Raw genomic sequence first — 15,338 nt, 5'->3', positions numbered from 1 at the left:
CTTCTCTTCAAGAGGCACGCGTGCAAGTCGGCTCCCAGCTCTGCCCTCTGGACGTCCACGTGACGTGTCCCGACGGCATAGAGGAAAAGCCACAGGACGCCGAATACTTCGAACCGTGAGTAGCAAGGTGACAGGGTATCGTAAGCAGATAAATCGGGAATAGGTATAAAGGTATCAGCGTAGGCCAGCCTCGTCGACTCACTGATTTAACACCTAGTTCCAGGTAGCGGACAATAAATCATTAATAGCTGATCGCGGCCTGTGATCTCGTTGAGAGGTGTGAACGTGTGTGGTACTGTGTACACAGTGGTTCGCCGCGTGAGTGAGCGCTGTGCGGAGCTGCGCGTGTGGCTGCGAGTGTGTTCACTACGTGTGTGATACAGGTGCGTGATCATAACGTGAGTAATCAGAGTTGAGTTGGAGCGCACGGAGCAGCGTGTGTGGGTGTGCGTACGTTTGCTCCGTGGGGATTGCAGGTGAGCGATTAGGAAAGGGAGGTATCGTGGTAGCGTAAAGGGGGGCATAATACCACTCGTCAACTAACCATGCCTACGACGCGGACCCGCGCTGGGGGGAATCCTCGAGCGACGGCTCCCACACCATGGGTGAGGAACACAGCAGCGGTTCGCATAGCAGCGGGGGGGCGAGTGACGATGTTAGCCCGGCCATTAACATTATCGAGGGAGGGACCTCGGGGGCTAGCGACCCTCACAAGTGCGCCCAATATCAAATTTTCTGGTACTAAAGACATCGGAAAAATCGTATAAGAGCCGGCGTAACTGAGCTCGCTGGGTTCTCGGAGCATAGCGATTCCAACCATGCGGAATCCGGCTCATCAGGTCTACCAACGCTTCCCGCGAACTCAGGAGCTAGCTCTGCATTATCAAAACACTGGGCCACCGAGGCGTGCACCAGGACAGTGCCCGTCTGAATCATAACGAGCGCATGCCCCGCATTAAGTACTTGTAGGAACGGCATCCCCTCGGCGGATACAATAGTCATAGTCCCCGCCAGGGAAGGAAATCGCGACACGGCGTTAGAAGGGGTTAGCAGGATCCCCTCCTCCAGGCCTGGTGAAGGCAACTCTTTGCGCAATCGCAGCGGTACAAGCATTTGAGAACCCGGAGGCACTTTAATGGTTTGGCTAGCCATCGCATGAATGACAGCGTTCTGCGATGGCTGTCGACCAGGGGAGTTCAGAAACAGCAACCACTGTCCTGATGGTAATTCAATACACCCTTGGCCTAGACAATCGGTGCCCAGCAAACAGGGCATGGCCAATGTCCGTGAAACCAATATCTGCCCTTCAAAAAAGATTTCCCCAATTTGCACAGAGGCCAACATCTCGCCCATTATATCCAGAATCCTGCCGTTAGCCTCCACACAAGCGCTCTCCACGGGGGTAAGAGGATCGGACGACGACGGTAATTTACGAAATACAGCCTCGGAGACCATAGTCGCAACGGCCCCGGTATCTATCAACAGACGGACCTGGATCCCCTGGATTAACCCCATAACTGTTGAGGAACCTGCTGCTGCACCCACTATGTGATGAGCCAGTGCATTCCACTGCTTAACGCCGCGCGGCCAACATGCTAACAACCCCGCACCCTGTTTCCGAGTCGTGATGGGATGAGATTCCACAGGATGAGTCCGCATACGACCTATGCTAGATGGATGATGGGACAAAAGTGGCCATGTGTCTGATGCGTCCGGACTCGGCTGTGTATTGTGGGAGGAGGTGTTGAAGCCGGAGGATGGATGCGGCGAGAACCCTCAAGTCCTGCGGCGGCAGTCGATGGCGATGTGCACAGTGGTGCACATCGCCATCGACGGCGAAGATTCGTTGGCACTTCTGGCTTCAAATGTAGTGTTTTCAAAAATTACTCACACCGACACGTTGTAACAAGTCACCTGCTTACACTTTATTCACCTGTTCTTGCGCCAGTTATAGGTACTCCTATAACTGGAAGTTAAGTATATGTGACCGTACAGACAGTTATAGGTACTCCTATAACTGTCTGTACGGTCACATATACTTAACTTCTCCCCGCTCTTATCTATCCTACACCTCACTTATCCTGCACTCAGCAGCTCTGCTCTCAGCGTCTTCACACTCAGCGACTCCGCACACAGCGTCTTCACACTCAGCGACTCCGCATACAGCGTCTTCGCACACAGAAACTTTGCATCTCCACCGCTGCCCTCACCTATGCTCCCTCAGACCCGCTAACCCGTCTGTCATGGGCGGGGGGTTCAGCCAACACCCGCCCGGCGACGGTGTGAGTGTTGAGGTCCCGTTGAAGGCTGGAGCGGCAGCGGCGAGATGTCTTCACTCTTGGTTCCTGGCAACAACTCCCCTCGCTCACACACACTCCCGCTTATATCCCCCTGCTCATCCCGAGTCCTCATGTGCTTCCACTTAAGCTGCTGCCAGGCCGGCGCCAGTTGTCACATTAATCTCTTATCATCACCCCCCATCTCCCGTCACCTAGGCGCCAACCTCCCGTCACAGCGTAGCACCTGTTTGTTCTCGGTTGCACCCACTCCTCTACACCACTATAGAGTCGGCAGATACTACTATTGAGTCAGAAGATACTACTATAATCAGTAGATACCACTACGGTCAGTAAATACTGCTACAGTCAGTAGATACTACTATACAGTCAGTAGATACTACTTTAGAGTCAGTAGATACTACTGTAGAGTTAGTAGTTACTATTATCGTCAGTAGTTACTACTATAGAGTCAGTAGATACTATTGTCGGGTCAGTAGATACTACTACGGTCAGTAGTTACTACTACAGTCGGTATATACTACTATACAGTCAGTAGCTACTACTGGGCCCAGTAGATACTACTGTACAGTCAGTAGATATTCCTATAGAGTCAATAGATACTACTGTAGAGGAGTATTGTGAGTAACCAATGAAGGGGCGAATAGAAGAAGGTGCGAGCGGGTTGATAGTCAAGGATGACGTAACATTTTGGGTTGCGTTGGGGGCTTCGGAGAGCACCTTCGGGAACAGGGGTGGGTCCGAGCTGGGGGCAGGAGCTGCCCAAAGGGTTCTTAAGGGGGACCCTGTGACAAAGGCGTGGTCGTTGTGGGGAGCCAGGGTAAGGATCGGCTGCAGGGGGTCTCTCCCTCCCCGTCGCAGAGCGGTGTTGGCTGAACCCCCACTCCGGGCAGACGAGTGGGAGAGCCAAGGGGTAGCCGAGGGTAGGGTCCCGTAGTATTCAGTAAGGGTCGGCTGGAAGAGGGTCTCTCTCTCATCGTCTCGGAGCGGTGTTGGCTGAACCCCCGCTCCGAGTAGACGAGTGAGAGAGCCCAAGGGGTAGCCAAGGGTAGGACCCAAATAGTATTCAGTGTCCGGGGTAAAGGACCGAGATAGAGTGCACCTACACTGGTGTGAGCGTAGGATGTCGAGTGTGACAGTGATTTAATAAACGGCAACAGCCCTTATAGTATTCCTTGTCTCCGCGTGGTTCTACTGCACACTACTACTATAGAGTCAGTAGATACTACTGTAGAGCCAGATACTACTGCAGAGTCAGATACTACTATAGAGTCACTACATACTACTCACAATATGTTATGTAGGGTGTGTAGGTATATATGCCAACGGGGGGGTAAAAATATTTTTGAGGGGGGGTGGGTCGACAATTTCCGGAAACCTCTTCGATCAACTATTTACCCCCCACTTTCTATAACTTTTTGAACTTCTGCAAGCCTCTTATAATTTTGTTGACGGACAAATGGACAGACAAACAGCACGCTGGGCTTTCACAATAGCTTCGTATTTGTGTATGTATATGTTATGTTTTTAAGAGACGTTTTGAAATATATTTTTCCCACGGACAACGCCGTGTACTTCCCGTTAGTATGTAATATATTTTAGTTAGTGCACGAAACTCAGATTTTAGATTCCCACATTCAAGTTTGCCATACACAGTAGAGTCTCGAGTGAGCCACTCCTGTGCTGACTTGGCTAATATTGGAGAGACCGTAAGGCAGCCTTAAAATGAACTATTTCTCAACTATTAAATTATGGTAACGCATGCCTGGAGTTATTATTAAAAACAACCTTTATGCAAGAGATATCCAACACCAAACGCCTAGGGTCTCTGTCGCGGGGATCACTGATGGTGAACAGGAGGATCTGGTCCCCTTTTTCTTATGAAACAACCTCCACCCACCCAACGCCCCTTGGGCTGTATCAGTAACTGTGCTGTTGCGGGAAAGTCCTACCAGTGATTGCCAGGTTTATGGCAAAGAAGGTCATCCGTGGCTTTGCTCGACGAGCAGGTATGGCGAGAAGGAGCACCACAACATTCCCGCACATCACGAGCACAAACAGGACCCACAGCGTGATCAGCTGCTCTGTCTGCAAGGAACGTGCACGTCATATGTCAGAACAATTCGGTGATAGTGTTCTCTGTTCTAGCGGGCAACGGGCCAAGGTTATCTCCACTAGCAGCCTTTGTTCCATGGTTATTCGTATTTTTAAATATCTGTGGTGGGAGCCAGTTATACAACATGTAATGTTATACATTTTAGATATTTAAGATATTACAACACTGAATTTCGCACCACCGATTAGTAGTTGTTATGTTACGTCAACACGTACTATCTGTTATGACTCGTGGTTTGTAAACAACGGCAGAGTGGAGCGATTAAATCGGGTCATTTGCAAGTGCTCAGTGGATTTTTACACTGTATTACTGAGAGATAATGACTTGGGAAGGACTGAAGATGATTGATGAAATGAACACAATCTGTTCACAAGTGGATAATAGTACATAACTTGACCATGATTACAGAAACATATGCAATTCAATTACACCTTATAATGTAATCAATCATAGTTCCCCCCTACCCCTCCCTCCAATGTATTCCATCGGTGCTGTCTGCATGATGAAATGAAGAGTACATTTTAAAATATAATTCCCGCATTACTGAATATCACGATTGGCTACGTACAGTGCGAAAGAAGTTCAACATACATAAGTGAGCCTTGTATGTCAGAGAATAGCCCACATTAGACATTGTTCACAGGACTTTTAACATTTTCAAGCGGCCTTTCTATTCTTTACACGGCAAGGTGTGCACTTTCCCACAAGCTCTGCTGTAAAATTGTTGTACGAGTTGAACTGATAAACTGCACAGTAGGAATCCAAAAATCCGAGTTGATATAGGCAGACCGCATCGTGGATCACGTGATCCACAGTGCACCAGAGGTTAGTCCTGATTCTGTAACTCGCTGACCCGCCCATCCTGGACGTCTGTGAAAACGGTCTTCGAATCTCATCGGATTCCTCCAGTCTAAACGAAGATTTTGATACTGATATAATGCGCAAAAAGAAACTTGGCACCAACGCAGTGCGCTGCGGATTTTTGGAGGAATTAGCCCCACGCCTCCATTACACGGGAAGCAAGGCATTTGACTCGTTACTTCATTAACCTGCAAACAAATATCTGGTTTATACGAGACGATGTTTTCTAAAATCCAAATGGCACATTTGCCAAATGGGTCTATGTTATTCAAGTAAAAAAAAAAACGAATTTACTTTTAAGCTCAACAAACCAAGTTACCACAACTAGTTTGTATAACATAAACACATATATACAGTATTGTAAAATGAAATGATTTTTACTTCCGATTTTCCCTGCAGCTCTGCGGCTCCAATTTTCCCTTTGCAGCTCCACTTTTTTTCTGCAGCTCCGTTTTCCCTCTGCGCATCCATTTTTTACTCGGCATCTCCGTTTCCCCTCTACAGCTCTGCTTTTACCTGCGCAGCTCTGCTTTTCCCATTCTATCTCCCCTTGTCGATGTGCAGCTCAACTTTTCTCTCTCTGCAGCCTCTTTTGTTTCACTGCAGCTCTCCATTGGCCCTGCCCACCTCGAGGGATCGCGGTTTGTGGTCAGCTGAGCACGTTCAATCTGCCACCAGTATGTTTCGAATTTTTAAAGGATAACAGCCGTCCGATTCCATTCATCCTGTGAAACTTTCGTATATTGCAAGGTTGGCTGGTAAGTTCATGGCACGCGCTGATACAAGTTTGCAGTTTCCCTACAACAACCACTTGGCAAAGAAATAACACATCAATATACGCAACACGCATTTCACAACCATTTCAATTCAGGACCCTCTTGAAAATTATTGAAGGTCTCATGGATACATTAATGGCGATATCACAGTGGTTCTCACCTGGTAGATTAGGTACCCCGATCCCTGGTAAGGATCCGCCGTGGGGATGGATGCGTTGTCTAATTTATTGGCACAGCAGGAGGGTGAGGGCGACGCTCTGCTGCTGAGGCTGATGTTGGGCATGGCAGCTGTCTATATGATTGCTATGTCTTTACTGCCTTGTTCGAATGTCCTATATGACTGCGTGATTTGTTTGCCTGTCTGTATGATATGATTGTCATGCAGTCTAGCTGTCGATGTGGCTGTTATGTAGGCTGTCTGTTTGTATGACTTCGGTATACTGTCTACTGCAGTATTTGTAAATTGTCTAGATGCTGTTGAGTAGGCTATCTTTATGAATGTATGTATATATGAAGGTCGTGTAGGATATCTAAGTTATCTATGCTGCGGTCTACCTTAACAAACGGTCTATGAGTCTTGGCTAGACAGACTCTTCTTACTGTCTGCCCTTGTGGACTGTATTTCTGCTAGGTAGACTGTTTATATGGGTTTTCTTTATAGTTAGTTGGTTAGCTATAAATACAAGGTTATTCTTATGATTGTCTGTGTCTGGCAATATGCCACACTTACTAACTCGCGACTTTTCTCCCTGTCCACCTGCCTGAGTCCGGCTGTATTTGTCTATCTGGCCAGCTGTCTGAATATGTTGAGTGCCCGTCTGTGTAAGTCTCCACTTCTCACCAAACGTGTAATTTATCTGTGTATATCCACCCTCCTATATGTCTATAAATACTCTTGTCCACATATGTATGTCCACCAGTCAGATCTTCAGATAACCTGCATGCGTGAATATCCACTGCGCGTCCATCTATCTGTCCACCTGTATGTTAATCAATCCGACCGTGTGTCCGTCTGTCCGCCTGTGTGTCTGTCAATGCGTCTATGTGTACGTTCAGCTATTTACCAGCCTATCAGTCTGCAAAACGTAAGGGTTGTGTGAATTGTGGCTAGAGATTGCGCTCGGGTGGGAGGGAGTGAGCACGCGGAGTTCCGCGCTTCGCTTTTAAGGCTGCGGATTCGTGCGTGCGAAGCCAGGCAAACAAACAGTGAACGCTCACCTCTTCAAACACGAGAGATGCCATTGACAATAACTCGGAATGGGGGGATAAATACGTTGAATCATCGGTAATTTCGATGTCGTCTTGGTTATAAGTAGGCGTTTTGACATCGGAACGTGCGTGTTTTGCTTTACGATGCTGTATTTCTCACACGAAGTCCGAAATATACAAAATATCCCACGATCCCGTCGGCCACCTTCGCAATTCTTGTCGGTCCCACGCTTCCGTTTCTCACAGCTGTCCACTTGATGCGTTCTCATTTCAGCGCTCGTCTGCCGAGGCCGAGCTGGAGTGGAAAATGGCAAGCCTTCATTCACACCCTTTCGTGAAAAATCACAACTAATGTCGTTAACACAGGGAGCGAACCTCGATCAACGGATCTCTTTGTCTCCAGAGTAGCAACTCACGCTGATGCATATGACTCCCCATACGGCGCACGTGAGATATACAGCGTTCTAAAGACTCGCATAAAATGCTCACATGCGGCTGCTTCAAGGAGCCAGCAGACGTCGTTGACAGGCGCATAAAGTTAATATTGGAAAGTAGACATTGAGTGTTGACTCTGCAACTGCCCAATAAACATGGAACATTGGGCCAACGTTTGTCCAATAGTTCCAAACACACGCCAATGTTGGCCCAAAATTGAATGTTTGCTGGGCTTGTTCCTTTTGATTTTCAGTTTTTGGTATTTTATGATAAATAATTGTATTCGATAATAAGCATTGCTTTTGAATATCTATATCCTGTAAATAGTTAATAAATAAAACACATCGAACAATAATTTAAGTTCCCTCTCGTGCCCGATATTTTAGTGTACAGTATTGTGACGTAAACTTAATGCAAACATCACTCAATCTACACTCGGGTCTCGAATGCCCATCTAACCACGCTACGGCAGAACTAGACACGGTTCGCTATCCCGGCCCGGACCACAGGCTGCTGGGTCCCGGACCGCGTGGCTTGAGGCTTCTTCTCCCCGATGTGGATATTCTTCACACCAGCACACGAAGAACCACGAGCTCCTCACCGGGCCCCCGTTATATGCCCCTGGGGTGGGGCTGGCTCTGCCCTTCGCCCCGCCCACCTTCCAGATCTCTCGAGCTCTTTCTCGAAGGCTCCCGAGAGCTCTTTTAGACCACATGACCGCCCAGCGGCCCCCGTCCACCGGTGTCTCCCATCCAATATCATCCGGTCACGTGTCAGCAGGTCACCCAGAGTATCATGCCCCAACGTAGCCCTGGCTGGCTGACGCTCCCTCTCGCTCCCTCACCGGGAGCCCGCAACGGGAGCCCGCAACGCACACTGCTCGCGGTGCCTCCGCGCTGACCAGCGCTCACCCAAGCCCCGCTAGGGCTGGTACTACGCCCCGTAAGAGGGCTATACATAATGTCAGCACATTATCCGCCGTGGCTTCGTAAGCCCGGCACCACACAGTGACAATCACAGTCACTACATTTGTATTAAAAAAAAAGATTGTTCGATATACCATATAATTTTTTTAATGACATCTCATCTCTAACAATGACAAATAGTGTACCTGTACAGCTCTTTTTCTATCCACTCATGGAAGAATGCCTCATTCCGTCAACCGGCACTGACCAGTGTGGTGAATCAACTCTCGCGATCTGTTGACATGCCGTTGAAGGTGGCCTAGTTCCGTTTCAGATTTCACTTTCTACCGATAACCCTGGTCGAGCATCAGTGGAAAGCTGTATTCATGTACTCAAGTGGCCTGCAACGTAAAAAGCATAGTCATAGCTCAGTCCTATGCACCCCACACCTCACTCGGCTCACATAAGAAAAACGCACTTCGTGGTGTGCTTTCGGGTCAAATCTATGAAGCTATTAACATACATTTGTTATCATGTTACAATAAAACGATAGTCCCAATATTAGTGTTAACATTTTTTTGAAGCACCCTGCATTGCCACTGGGGGAGTGGTGTTCGCCACTGACCTGGTGTGCCGTTCCGACCTTCATAGGTGCTCGGTAACAGCACTTGCCCTAAAAGTCTGTTAAAATACTATATTGGGGATCTAAGTATTTGGTGAGAATATAAGTGATGATGGTGAGCATAGTAGTGATCATGATTGACGGTGGTTTTGGTGAGGATTGTGCTTGTTGGTGTCCGTATAAGATCGCAGCTCGCCTACATTCAGCATTCACTCGTATATTTGAGAATGTGGGAGAATTATAGACATGAGGCGCCACCTTGTGGCTTACTCTGTCTTTCTCGTAAGGCTGATGTTAAAGTAGAGCAACAACTATAATTTTCCATGAGGTGTTTGAGCCTGATAATTATTATTGCTGCATCATGCAAGAGAAGTAGAGTGCATCGCTGTGATGATGAATCGGGCATTGAGTCGTTATATGTTCTATGGTCTGTTCTGGGTGATCACAATCGCACACCAGAGATTTGTTAATGGTCCATTTTGTGCATTAAGTATCCGTATCTGCCACGGTTCGTATGGATGCGGTTTAATGGTAGTAGCTCATAAGATTCGCAAAGATCGAAGCCAGGGATCTTCTTCGCCGGGTCTTTCACAGGGGTGTTTGTGACTCCTTTTGAACTACATTTGGCTTTCCATGCATCATAATCACGTTGAAGTTGTATTGTTCATGGTTAACCGCGTGGGTTGAAAGGGCTTAGCGAATTCAAGCAGTGGCAAGCGACGTTACTGAGATCCTGGTGGATGTGGAGATGTATAATTTCCATGATTCTCTGGACTTTCCAGAGGGTTGCAACATTGCAGTGGGTACGTTGTGTGTGTAGTCTATTGTCCTTGACTCGCACCTTCGATTAGCACGGTTGGCTATGTACGGTGCTAAATAAGTTCAATATACATACATTTACGTAAGCACTTCATTTAAATTCTGCCACCTTTAATTATTACAGTATAACGCTTATTTTACCCTCACTGTGTATCACGACTCTTTTTAAAGCCCTGCCAAATCTTTGCAGGAGGAGGCAGTGATTGTTATGTATATTCCAATTGAGTACCGTACGTTTGGACCATGACATCCGCACATACTTCAAGTCAACTTTATGACTTGTTTCATAGAATTATTAAGGCATCATTCTATGATTGCGGTATTTCATATCCATATAAACATTTACTAAATAGGTTTGCTAATTATGTTTCAACCTAGTCGCAAAAACTATGAGGGAAGTTAGATTCTTCAAGTGTGACATCTGGAACTTCGTCGTCATCTGAGGAACGGTGGGAATTCTGGGATATGTGATTTTTGTTGAGAGATTTGAAAAATCTGTAAACAATGTCACATTCTATCTGAATAATATATTGTGGTTCTATCTTGTTCTTTAGGGGACACCATTTGGGTATCGTGTACATGGAGACACAAGTCTAATTTGGGAATGTGGACTGCCCATCACTGATTGAGGACCGCTGATGATTATGAGCAACATCCATTGTTTGCGTTCGCAGGGAGACTACCTAGTCTTGTATTTTATGTGACTCCGTTGCCCACACGGCTTTGAAAATGTAAAGGACCAACACAGAACGTTTCTGTGTTTGCTATACTGTACCTACTGTACTGTATACAAGCTGCCACTGTTCTGCCAAAATGTACTGTACCAGCCCACACATGTGTGCACTTTAGCTTGTAAGTGCAAGTCAAATGATTGCATGATTTAAATCTGCTTATGTCCGATTAATGTCTAACGTTTGAAATGGACTGCGCAGAGGAAATTGTTGCCAGCGTGACTGGCCGACACGAGAATTGGTATTCTGCTGTAGTTTCTGATCACTTACATGAATACTGCACTTCATGTATTACTGAGCGAAATGAAAGACATTTCGCGTACAATCCTTTCTGAGATCATTTGAATGCATTGAGATTATTATATGGCACTGCAGTACAGTATTGTGAACCTGCGAAAATCACACGAATAAAAACAAATGCATTGTTTTAGCATGAAACATTACACGCTGTTGACTAAACAGTGTTAATGCAATGTACACAATTACAGGATGTGAAAATTATATGCGTATTTGTAACAACAATCCGTTCGTTCTCATAAATTGGCTGGATGGGGCTGTGATTAGTGGGAAACTCGAAATCAGAATGTCGTGAGTTGCAATCCCACTTAGCATGTCAGCTCAGCCAAATACCACCTTGCGGGGTATCATGATAGTTGTGATGCTCCGGGGAAACTGGACCCAGCATAGGAGTGTGGGATTCGCATCTCCGGCTCAAGGCCACGAATGGAGATGAGCACCACCCAATGCACACTGAGCATGGGGACACTGACTTGGATGTGATATCCAATGTTTGTATGTTTATTATCTTGACTTCATTGGACTAACTCCCAGAGGCCATCCATGAACATTGATTCCCTTTTCATTAATGCAGATTGACGAAACATCAGTACAAAGAAGCTACGTGTATCCATTAACACGGGGCTGTGCTGTTACTAGCAAGGTTAAAGTCTAATTGCATTGATTATGTGATAACTTTTTACGGTTGTTAATAGTTGATGTCATAGTCTATCACCAATTCGTAACATGAGTGATATGTTTTGTAGGGGAAAAAAAATCAGTGTTTGAATGCCAATCACGAGATCTGAAACTAGTTGAGACTCAATTGACTAAGCAGCCTGTCTCAATAGTGGTACAATGTTAGCCATCCCAAATATACTGTATTGTCCTCCATTCACTATAGTAAGAGGTAATTGAATAGTCTTTGAAAACAAATAATCTATGTTCGTTTAAAGGTTGATTATTTTAAGATTTACCAAACTTTATAGCAATTTATTAGACCTATTTTACAGGACAAAAAGATTACATTATCTAGTTTGTTTATTAACTAAACATTGTAACAATCTGTAAAATGAATACACATCTGGACAAAAATATTCTAAGGTTTGGAAAAAATCCATAGAAAACCAGGTTCGCAGTAGCTTGCACAAATTTCCACACTAAAATAATCACAAGCTGGATTTTTTTTTATAACAACGATGTGAAGTGTGCTGTGAATGCGTGGCTTTAGGAGAAAATTTGTTATTCCAGGATGAAATTAAACCCTTGAAAATTGATTAATCAAGTACAACAGTTGCATCAAGATCAGAGCACTGAGCCAGAGTACTGAGCCAGCATTGCCTAAATTCTTCCTCGGTTTTAATCTGGGGTTTGATCACCCATGACTAAACTAAGTTCCCAAGTATGGAAAGTTGATGGTCTCTATAAACTTTGAAAAATCATCAGGCACATTTATTATCTCTGTTGGGAAATTATAATGTCTGGGCTGTGGTTTCCACCAAGTTAGGGCGTGGGCCAAAATTCATGAATTTTATTTTCATAGTTAATTCGGTGGGCTAATTAATATTTTACCACGATTAATTTATGTTATTGTCGAAATCATCAATGCTATCTGGATTTCACTTGCACACTATTTTGCAAAAATCACCAGAACAATTAGCCTTAGTTTCCACCTTCTACCAACAGACAGAAGCAATTTTGCTCATACAATGATGTTATGTGAAGAAAAAAAACGTACACCTGGGGCCATTCTCTAAAAAGGGGTGGTTGCAAGGGGTGGTTACAATGCTAGCTGGGAGAGTTCCAAAATAAAATGTTTTCATATCATTACCTAAAGCCGATAATAGAATATCATATAATTTGGAAGAAAAATATGTCGTTGCCTTCCATATCACACCATGTTATGTTAAACCACTCTTTATGCTGTAATAGATAACCACTCCTACACGTGCTCCCAAATACAATTTTCATGCATGGAGTATACCACTTGCCAATAATGTTCTATTTCTGCTGTTTTTACCCATTGTTATTATGGTGCTTACCCTCTTGTCCCTTATGCCTCTGGAATGCTGATGAATTACATCTCCCATTAGCACGGTTGGCAACGTATGGTGGAAAAAGAAGTTCAACATAATACATGAATGCTATTTCGTGTTTTATAAACGTGTTTACCTCCAGGTCAGCAGCAAGTAACCCATAATTCCTCAAAAAGTTTATATAACGAGCACAATTTCGTGGGAAGTCAAAAGTAGTTTGCCTATGCGGGAATGGATATGTAAATATTCCACCACTGAAACCACCATCTCACAGTCCATGGTGTTGATGACGGTGGTAGTTATGGTCAGTGGCGATGCTAGGCATTAACAAAGTAACATTGTAGGGCCCCAAGTAGATCAGGGGCCGCAGATTAGGGAAAATGTAGCGATGCACTAAAATGTTTTAAAATTCACAGCCTAATCGATATAAACATCAAATGATTATAATAACACGGTGAATATTATTTTATTACGTTAAGTATTAAACGTTATGTATTTGATATAACTATGTAATATAAATACGTTATGAAGCTTGTTTAGCAGTCATGTGATCCACTGGAGGTGGTCACCGCTGAGGGTGGGGACTGAATCCTTGTAACTAACGATATTCGATGGCATGGTGAGTAGAGTATCCACTTGCCATTCTCCAAATACCTCTTTGCTGTCTGTCATATCTCTTTTGAAAACGTATCTCTCCTGTCTTTTAACACAATACATTGCCATCTTGTTGCATCTCATATGCTACCTTTATCTTACCGTATGGATACATATCTCTCTTATCTCATCTCAATACATCTAGCTCATATCATCTCTCCCATCTCATCTGAATTATTCTTCAGTCTCCTGTGGCTGAAGAATATATTTTTCATATCCCTTAACTCATCTGGGAAATATCCTACCATACTTCTCAATTCTTGTCTGAAGATTTCTATATCCACGTTGCCTTACTGTCTCTAAACCACTACAATTTGTATCTATAATTTCTACATTCTACATATCTATCTTCACTACATGCACCTACTCTCATCTGATGCCATCTCTGTATCTTATAAGTTCACTACATATCACACCTTTCATCTCACTAAATCTCTTTTTTATGTCGTCTCACTGACAAAATCTCGTCTGTCACATTACTAGGAATGGATCATTTCGAGGGCTGTGAAACACGTTTTTCCATAGGGTTTCCAAATGAGCTAGCAACAAGCACTGATTATGATGCACGCAATTGTCATTCATGATGAGCAAGAAGACACTTTCACCAGACTTTATGCTGTACAGTATTCATATTTTCTGCATGCCAAACCCACCACCATCATCAGCCATGATCAATCTACTACTGTATGAAGGCTTCCCCCAAATTGTCACTGTCTCCCAATCCTATTATGTAATAAAGACAAATATCCCCCATATAGTATTTAACAAATTGTAGTAGCAAGTGCCGTTAGTGAGCATCTATGAAGGTCGGAACGGTACACGAGGGGGTCAGTGGCCAGCACCACGCCCGACCGCCTTTGTATCCCTAATGGCGATGTTTACACACCGCACCAGGTATTCATTTGAGGCTGAGTCGACCTAGGGGAAGCCCATGACCGGTTGAGATTATTCGTGACTAGTGTTGGCCGTGAGGGGTTCGTAGCGCAGCGCACTCACCGCTACACCACCACTCCCCATACACACCACCATCAACCATCATCACCACAACCCGGCTCTCCTTAAACTACAGGTTGGTCCAGATGTCCAGTGACCCCAGTTTTAATTATCTAAAACGTTTGAAAGCTTTCGTGACTGCAGGGATTAATATTCTTGGTTCTTTCGGTAAAGTCATGTAGAAGGGATATAATAAAATAGTAAAAAATAAAACCAATAAAATTCTCAAAACGTTTCGATTGCGACACAAGCAATCATCATCAGGTGTGAAAACCACAGCAAGAATATTTTTTTTCACCACCACTTTTTTCAAAACATTTTCTTGCTGTGGTTTTCACACCTGATGATGATTGCTTGTGTCGCAATCGAAACGTCGTTAGAATTTTATTGTTTTATTTTTATTATTCGATTATTTCCCTTTCTACGTTACTTTATCGAAAGAACCAAGAATATCTAAAACGTATTGCGTTTTTTTTCTTCTTCTTCCTTCTTCTTCTTCTTCTTCAGTAAGGGTGATTTAAAACAGAAATAGATATGCATTCGGGAGAGAAAAAAAAACACGTTACGGGGGGTCAATTAATCGGGAGGTCACAAGACATATTTTGGTC

The 15,338-nt window shown here is 44.6% G+C and overlaps 1 protein-coding gene across 1 annotated transcript in view; it reads right to left on the bottom strand.

Annotated features, from left to right (window-relative positions):
• LOC144937573 (neuropeptide S receptor-like) overlaps window positions 1-6,333 on the bottom strand; it is a 47,136-nt gene extending 40,803 nt beyond the window's left edge. The window contains exons 1-2 of the mRNA XM_078864912.1: window positions 6,211-6,333; window positions 4,250-4,385 (exon numbers count right to left, since the gene is read on the bottom strand). Of these exons, the coding sequence (XP_078721038.1) occupies window positions 4,250-4,385; window positions 6,211-6,333 (259 nt within the window). The remainder of the gene's footprint in view (window positions 1-4,249; window positions 4,386-6,210) is intronic.
• Window positions 6,334-15,338: the final 9,005 nt, after the last annotated feature.

Source organism: Lampetra fluviatilis, chromosome 1, assembly GCF_964198595.1.
Source record: "Lampetra fluviatilis chromosome 1, kcLamFluv1.1, whole genome shotgun sequence".
NCBI classification, from domain to species: domain Eukaryota; kingdom Metazoa; phylum Chordata; class Hyperoartia; order Petromyzontiformes; family Petromyzontidae; genus Lampetra; species Lampetra fluviatilis.
The sequence above is the reverse complement of the archived record's forward strand: the minus strand, read 5'-3'. Positions and strand labels throughout refer to the sequence as shown.